Here is a 9165-nt window from a genome sequence, read left to right as displayed (position 1 = left end):
CACAGGAGATTAATGTGCAAAGTTAAAGCACATGGGATTGGGGGTAGTGTGCTGACGTGGATTGAGAACTGGTTGTCAGACAGGAAGCAAAGAGTAGGAGTAAATGGGTACTTTTCAGAATGGCAGGCAGTGACTAGTGGGGTACCGCAAGGTTCTGTGCTAGGGCCCCAGCTGTTTACATTGTACATTAATGATTTAGACGAGGGGATCAAATGTAGTATCTCCAAATTTGCGGATGACACTAAGTTGGGTGGCAGTGTGAGCTGCGAGGAGGATGCTATGAGGCTGCAGAGTGACTTGGATAGGTTAGGTGAGTGGGCAAATGCGTGGCAGATGAAGTATAATGTGGATAAATATGAGGTTATCCACTTTGGTGGTAAAAACAGAGAGACAGACTATTATCTGAATGGTGACAGATTAGGAAAAGGGAAGGTGCAACGAGACCTGGGTGTCATGGTACATCAGTCATTGAAGGTTGGCATTCAGGTACAGCAGGCGGTTAAGAAAGCAAATGGCATGTTGGCCTTCATAGCGAGGGGATTTGAGTACAGGGGCAGGGAGGTGTTACTACAGTTGTACAGGGCCTTGGTGAGGCCACACCTGGAGTATTGTGTACAGTTTTGGTCTCCTAACTTGAGGAAGGACATTCTTGCTATTGAGCGAGTGCAGCGAAGATTCACCAGACTGATTCCCGGGATGGTGGAACTGACCTATCAAGAAAGATTGGATCAACTGGGCTTGTATTCACTGGAGTTCAGAAGAGTGAGAGGGGACCTCATAGAAACGTTTAAAATTCTGACGGGTTTGGACAGGTTGGATGCAGGAAGAATGTTCCCAATGTTGGGGAAGTCCAGAACCAGGGGTCACAGTCTAAGGATAAGGGGTAAGCCATTTAGGACCGAGATGAGGAGAAACTTCTTCAGCCAGAGAGTGGTGAACCTGTGGCATTCTCTACCACAGAAAGTTGTTGAGGCCAATTCACTAAATATATTCAAAAGGGAGTTAGATGAAGTCCTTACTACTCGGGGGATCAAGGGGTATGGCGTGAAAGCAGGAAGGGGGTACTGAAGTTTCATGTTCAGCCATGAACTCATTGAATGGCGGTGCAGGCTAGAAGGGCTGAATGGCCTGCTCCTGCACCTATTTTCTATGTTTCTAAATCCGGCTAGAAGGGCTGAATGGCCTGCTCCTGCACCTATTTTCTATGTTTCTAAATCCAATAGGAAATTCAGAAGAAAATTCTTTACCCAGAGAGTGGTGAGAATGTGGAACTCACTACATAAGAACATTAGGAGCAGGAGTAGGCCACCTGGCCCCTCGAGCCTGCTCTGCCATTTAATAAGATCATGGCTGATCTGATCATGGACAGCTCTATTTCCCTGCCTGCTTTCCATAACCCTTTATTCCTTTATTGCTCAAAAATCTGTAAATCTCTGCCTTAAATATATTCAATGACCCAGTCTCCACAGCTCTCTGGGGCAGAGAATTCCATAGATTTACAACCCTGAAGAAATTCCTCATCTCAGTTTTAAATGGGCGGCCCCTTATTCTGCGACTATGCCCCATAGTTTTAGTTTCCCCTATGAGTGGAAATATCCTCTGCATCCACCTGGTCGAGCCCTCTCATTATCTTAAATGTTTCGATAAGATCACACCTCATTCTTCTGAATTCCAATGAGTAGAGGCCCAACCTACTCAACCTATCCTCATAAGTCAACCCCCTCATCTCCAAAATCAACCTAGTGAAACTTCTCTGAACAGCCTCCACTGCAAGTATATCCTTCCTTAAATATGGAGACCAAAACTGTACGTAGTACTCTAGGTGTGACCTCACCAATACCCTGTACAGTTGTAGCAGGACTTCTCTGCTTTTATACTCCACACCCCCCTTGCAATAAAGGGAGTGGTTGAAGCGAATAGTATAGATGCATTTAAAGGGAGGTTAAATAAGCATATTGAGGGAGAAGGGAATAAAGGAATATGCTGATAGATTTAGATGAGTAAAGACGGGAGGAGGCTCAAGTGGAGCATAAACGCCGACATGGACTGGTTGGGCCGAACTGCCTGTTTCTGTGCTGTATATTCTATGTAATCGTTTGTAAATCAAACCAAGTGAATTAGAAATACAAATTCAGCTTAAAGGGCATGATGTAGTAGCCACATAGAGACCTGGCTACAAGCTGGGCATGATTTGGAGCTAATATTCCAGGCTACAGGCTCTTTAGAAAGGATGAGTAGTAGCATAATGATAAAAAACCACAATGTCAGCCATAGAAACGAAGTGTGATATTATGGGTAGAGTTAAGGAACAGAAAGGATGCAAGACTTTGGAAGGAGTTTTCTACAAACCTGCTGATAGTAGTGATGTAGGGTATATATAACTACAAGATCAGGGAAGCATGTAGCAGAAACAATGTGGTTTATAACGGGAGATTTTAATTTTCACAAAAAGCTGGGAGAAGCTGAACAGCTCAATTAGTAAAGGCAATGAATTTCTAGAATGTATTCAGGACAGTTTTCTAGAACAATTATGTTTTGGAACCAACAACAGAACAGACCATTCTGGATTTAGTCACGAGTCATGAGCCAGAATTAGTTAAAAATCTAATGGTAAGGGAGCATGTTGGGAATAGTGACCATAGTATGATTGAAATTGATATTTGGTTTGAGAGAAGGGAGAGGGGAGAGTCGCAAAGCAGGGTTTTCAGTTTAAGTAAGGCAAACTTCGAAAAAAGAATGAATTGACCACAGCAAACGGGGCTAAGCTGTTAATGGGTGAACCTACAGACAAACCGTGGGAATTATTCAAATAAGTATTTGGCACAATAGAAAACCAATACATACCCCTAAAAGGAATAGGTATAATTAACAATGGCCAACAGATAAGCCAAGAGCAGTATCAAGCTAAGGAAGAGCGGAAAGCCAGCGGACTGGGAGGGCTAAAGGGATACAAAGAAAATAAGAGATGCAAAAAGGGAATATGAAAAAACTTGCAAGGAATATCATAGCTAGCTAGTTTTTATAAATATATTGAGAAAGTGGCAATGGGGAATAGGAGCTCATTAAAGACAGATGCAGTCAAGACTATAAGGGACAACGGAAATGGGAGATTTGTTAAATGAGCACTTTGTATCCATTTTCACATGGAGAGAGGACAAAATAGCAGTACCCTGTATAAGGGAAACTAAAAATAAGGCAAGGAGGGGAAACCTGGTCAACTTAATAAAAGTACAAAAAAAGATAGGCAATTCTCCAGGACCTGATAATTAAAAAAGAAATAGAAAAGAACTTGTAGATATGAGGCACTGTGCCTCCAGAACGATTCTTTTTTTCATTCTCGGGATGCAGGTGTCTCGCTGGCAAAGCCAGCATTTATTGGTCATCCCTAATTGCCCTAGAGAAGGTGGTGGTGACCTACCTTTTTGAACTGCTGCAGTCTGTGGGATGAAGGTGCTCCCACAGTGCTGTTAGGGAGTTCCAGGATTCTGCCACAGTGATGATGAAGGAACGGTGATATATTTCCAACTCAGGACGGTGTGAGACTTGGAGGGGAACTTGAGATGATGGCGCTCCCATGAGTCTGCTGCCCTTGTCCTTCTAGGTAGTAGAGGTCGTGGGTTTGGGAGATGTTGCTGAAGCCGTGGTAAGTTGCTGCAGTGCATCTTGTAGATGATACACACTGCAGACACGGTGCTGGAGGGAGTGAATGTTTTAAGATGGTGGATGGGCTGTCAATCAAGTGGGCTGCTTTGTCCTGGATGGTGTTGAGCTTCTCGAGTGTTGTTAGAACTGCACTCATCCAGGCAAGTGGAGAGTCACACTTATAACTTTTCTTTTAGATGGTGGAAAGGCGGATATCAGGTGGTGAATCACTCGCCACAGAATACGCAGCATCTGATGTGCTCGTGGAGTCACAGTATTTATGTAGCTGGTCCAGCTAAGTTTCTGGTCAATGGCGATCCTCAGGATGTTGATCGTGGGTGCCACTGAATGTAAAGGGAAGTTGGTTAGACTTATCGCTTACCAGCCCAAGCCTGAATGTTGGCCTTGGTGAAGGTACAGTGCAGAGAGGTTTAAAGGGTTAAATTATGTGGACCGGTTGCAAAAATGTGGTTTGTATTTAGTTTAAAAAATTGAGGGATGATCTAATTGAGGTATTTAAAATTATACAAGGGATTGATTATGGTATATACAGAAACTATTTCCTCTGGTGGAGGAATCCAGAACAAGGGGGTATAATCTTAAAATTAAAGATAGGCAAGTTAGTAGAATCAGGAAGCATTTTTTTCTCACAAAGTGTAATGAAACTCTGGAATTCTCTCCCCAAGCGGTTGTCGATGATGAGTCCATTGAAATTTTCAAGACTGAGATTGATAGAATTTGACCCCTAACAAACATCTGTTTGGTAAATGCTCATGTGAAGTGCCTTGGCGACATTTTACTACATTAAAGGAACTACATAAGTGCAAGTTGTTGCTGTAACAGTGTCAAGGGCTATGGAGCAATGGTGGGGTCATTGGAGCCGAGGTACAGATCAGCCGTGGTCTAATAGAACGGCAGAACAGTCTCGAGGGGCTGAATGACCTACTCCTACACCTATATGCTGCCTGGTGGTGAGTTACATTGCAATGCTGTAAATTGGTAAAATGTAATTTTACACGTTTGCTCCATAATCTCAGTCTGACCATTGACTTATAGTCTTGCCCACAGGACAGAAGTGAGATCTGAAACATACCATTTTAGGAACAGTAAGAGTGCTGGAAAGTATCTAGCATGGGGATGGTTGAGAGAAGTTTGAGAGGAAAGAAAATAAATTTTAAGGACCAGTGGTTGTGTGGAGAATGGAGAAAGTGAATACTGAACAAGATTATAGTAATGTGCAGTGAAAATAGGTCATTGGTATTCTCTCAGGAAAGGTTTCTAGAATGCATCCTTCATTAGGACTGATTTGGGGCATTTACTGATTAGATCACTGGTTATGAGAGTTTATTGCCTGTGCTTTGTGATTTTGCATCAATAAAACAGTTGGTTACATTATGCATCACAGTCGGACCAAACTTAATTTGGATTCATCAGAACCAGAACAGAGTCCCCTGCACACAGTTACAAAATTTAAAATGTACTTGGACACATAGTTCACATATTACTTGCAAATCCAGACACTTACAATTAGTGATAATGTTACAATGAAGAGGATGTGATGCGATGCACTGGACCTTCAACAAGTATAGAACATGGCTAAGTGCTTGTGAATCTTCATATGGCTGACTCTCTCAGACACACACCCTGCATTCCTCTTTTTGTTCAACTGTGAGCTGCGCAGCAATGCGTTAGGTGGTGTGGAGTATCCAGTGCTACTGTAAAATGTTTACAGATGAGATCCAAAAAGAGGTCTGATGGAAATCAACAACCCATGTTATAACATGTACGACATGGAGCAACACAAAAAAAGTTTGCACTTAAGAGTTTAGGTTTTTGTCATAATTTATTGCTTATAAATCATCTACACCATTGAAATCTTTGGTAAAAATAAAATCTAGCTCTATTTAACAATAAAATATTCACAATGATCTACATACATATTGCACACAGAGGCTACTCAATGGTCACTGATAAGAAAGGAATGTTCAAAATTCCTCTGTGAGGAGCTTGCAACTTTTATACGACACACGTTTGCACCACCAACAAAAGTAATACAATTCTCAAGTTGTCTTAAAAAATATTTATTCAGTTTCTCACAACATTAATTACTGGCATCTGAACTTCTTAAAGAAACGAACTACCAGATATCAGCGTGAAAGGAAAAAGTAAGTAGCTTTATGCATTGACTCAGCAATGCTGAAGCATAAAGTCATTTCACTTAGTGCTACATCTGTCATGTGTGAAGAGAAACAACAAACATCAATATATTCCGGCCTATTTGTCCCTCTGGAAAAAAAGTTTGTATTTGTATTTAAAAAAAACTTCAGGTTCATTATGATTTTTATTTTATATATATTCATGAGGTGGTGGATAGGCTCGGGCAGAGTTTAAGCTCATCCAAATGAATTCGCAATTCTGGACATAACTCAATCAGCAGCAACTCCACCAGCATCTGAAAGATGAGAGAGAAAAAAAAGGAAGAGAAGTTTTACACACAAATGTCATCCTGTCTTTCAAAATCCAGTTGGCGGATCTGAACCCAATACAGTACCTGTCCAGAAAGTTTTGCTGGATCTGCCAGTTTGGTACAGAGAAATTGATGTTATACAAAGCCCCATGAGAGGGTGCTCTATCCACATATAGCTGGACAGACATGCATGACCAGGAGGTGCTGGGACTTGGGGAATGTGGTCGTTAATCCAGCTCAAGTCAGCAGATATAAAGTAACAACGCTTATCAGCTGTCCGTCAAAGGTCTGATCTGGTCAAAGCAAAGCTTAAGTATTCATATATTCAGGTGGTGTTGAGCAGACTTTAAGCTCATCCAAATTAGTTTGCAATTCTAGACATAACTCGATGTCCATTTCCTACAGATTGTCCAGCAATAACTGATGGAATATGTGACAATCAGCAAGGTTTCCAAATGTCCGAGAGCCAATCACTTGCACAATTCTGGCATTTGATGTTAGCATTCTACAAAAATGGTGCAGTGGTTATTTAATATACAGATAATTATTTTTATAGTTTATGCTGGACATTAAATCAGGAAATCTTTTGGAAAGAGATTCCATGGCATGCAGGCACAATACCAAGTACACAGGGCCCATAACTCATATTCAGCCATTCTATAAAGATCAGAAGCTTTGAGAATATTAATTGTGTAGCATACATAACAATATTAATGAACCCAGAGTTGTGCTTTCCAAAAGATTCACCCACAATTCAGTGTCAGAGCGTCAAGAAATACAATCTTCGCATTTGGCTAAAGTGCTATCCTGTACACTAGATCAGGTGACATTCATTTTAAATTTCAGATTTAACTAAGCAAACGGATAGGAGCAGGGTCTGTGGGCCTCGGGATTTGTGCTTCAGTCTTCCAGTGAATACGACCACACAAAATACATTCTAAATTTCAGCAGTGATGTGATTGTGGTAGTAAGTAGCTAAATAACATGGTCAAAGTGGAATTGAGTCTCCGTATTCTACCAATGGCACTCTGTTCTTGGCTTTATTAAATAAATCTCATTTGTAAGAACTTCAAATGTCTTCGCTACAGGTGACTGGTTGACGTGTTATATTTGTTAACAGGAATCAATTGTGACCAATCATTAACTGTAACTGGATTAGAACCATTTTAATGAGTTTCTGGTGTGGAAATAATTCTGTGTGTGCTCAGGAGAACTATCAAATGGGTCTGGAGTAGAAATCTATCAGGTACACGACTATGTACCGACAAACATAATTTGGTAGCATGGAGATCTACACACGTGATTCCTTATTGACCTGGTGATTTTTGTCACTTCCCTTTTATGGTATGTCTAAATGGAGGTGGTGGACTTCCCTGCGGAGAAGGGAGGAGGAAGAGAGAATTACAGAAAGCTAAACCAGGTCACCACTCAGTGTCTACTAGAAGAAGAACATAAGAGGTCAACTTGCATTTAAAGTGCACCGTTAACATAGAAAAATGTCCAAGGTGCTTCACAGAGAATAATCAGACAAAAACTGACATCAAGCCAAAGAAGGAGATCTTAGGAGGGGTGACCAAAAGCTCAGATAAAGACACGGAGGTTCTTAAATGAGGTGAGGGAGGTGGAGAGGCAGAGGAGTTTAGGGAGGGATACCAGAGTGTGAGGCCTAGACAACTGAAGGCAGGACCGCCAATGGTGGTGTGAATATATGACAAGCTGCACAAAGGGCTAGAGTCAGAGGAACTGCAGGAGCAGACGATATTCCTGTGCGGGAGTTAGAGTCAGGTTTTGAATGCCACTGGTCTATTACCCGTTTGGGCAGAAAGCAGCAGTTGGCCATTGCACGGGTGGCGAAGATCGGGCAGCCCAGAGGCTGCCTGCCAGCACCAACAGAAGGTTCACCCTTCAAGATTTAGTTCGGACCTGGAATTTTAGGTCCTTCATTGAAACACCTGTGAACTTTTTGATGTGGAATCAAGTCATCCTCGATTCGAGGGACTGCCTATGATGATGATGACTGGCAGCAAGGTAAGCTGTGGAATGGGGGGGGGGGGGGGGGAAGGGGGCTGTTCCAAAGGTTTCTCGGCTGGGATGGTGTGCCTGGACACCTTCACCTGGTTGCTACTGCCAGTGCTCAGCTCAGCAGCCAGTTAAAATGCAATCAGGGTCCTTTGTACATCATAGAACCTCGATTAACATGAACTGAATCAGCCGGGTGTGGAGCGGGAAATGGAGCGGTTAAGTTTCCTCCGAACGCGGAGTGTTGAAATTTCCCCCAAGACATTTGGGTTGAAGGTTGCAGGGCTGGAGGAGATTACAGAGATAAGGAAGCATAGTGGTAATGTTGCTGGACTAGTAAGGCCTGGACTACAGATCAGAGTTCAAATCCTACCACGGCAGCGGGGAAATTTTAATTAATTTAAACAAATCTGAAATAAAAAGCTAGCATCATTAATGGTGACCATGTAACTACCGGATTGTCGTAAAAATCTATCTGCTCCACTAATGTCCTTTAGGGAATGAAATCTGCCATTCTTACCCTGTGTGGCCTATGAGTGACTCCAGACCCACAGCAATGTGGCCCTCTGAGATGGCCTAGCAAGCACCTTCTCAAGGGCAATTAAGAATGGGCAATAAATGCTGGCCTGGTCAGTGACGCCCACATCCCATTAATGCAAACAAAAGGTTGGCAAGAACAGGAGTGAGCAGGACTTGGTGCAGGTTAGGATATGGGCAGCTAAGTTTTGGATGAGCTGATATTTACGGAGGGGTAACAAGATAACGGAATGGAAAAAGTAAAGCTGTCATATTATTTTAAGTTAAATAGTGAGAGAAGGAGAAGGGGACATAGATTTAAACTGATAAAAGTTAAATTGATCAACACATCAAACAGATTTCCAGGGGAGTAGTGGAATTATTTCAGAAACAGTTGGATGCTGAAATGGTAGGGAGAAACATAGAAACATAGAAAATAGGTGCAGAATGTAGGCCATTCGGCCCTTCAAGCCTGCACCGCCATTCAATGAGTTCATGGCTGAACATGCAACCTCAGTACC

The 9165-nt window shown here is 42.2% G+C and overlaps 1 protein-coding gene across 1 annotated transcript in view; it reads right to left on the bottom strand.

Moving 5' to 3' along the window:
* Nucleotides 1-5466: 5466 nt before the first annotated feature.
* The window catches only part of snx25 (sorting nexin 25), a 79157-nt gene continuing 75458 nt past the window's right edge, over nucleotides 5467-9165 (bottom strand). The window contains exon 12 of the mRNA XM_070898081.1: nucleotides 5467-6094. Within this exon, the coding sequence (XP_070754182.1) occupies nucleotides 5999-6094 (96 nt within the window). The 3' untranslated portion in view covers nucleotides 5467-5998. The remainder of the gene's footprint in view (nucleotides 6095-9165) is intronic.

This window comes from Pristiophorus japonicus, chromosome 1, assembly GCF_044704955.1.
Source record: "Pristiophorus japonicus isolate sPriJap1 chromosome 1, sPriJap1.hap1, whole genome shotgun sequence".
Taxonomy (NCBI): Eukaryota; Metazoa; Chordata; class Chondrichthyes; family Pristiophoridae; genus Pristiophorus; species Pristiophorus japonicus.
Note: the sequence above shows the minus strand (reverse complement) of the source record. Positions and strands in the feature narration are given on the sequence as shown.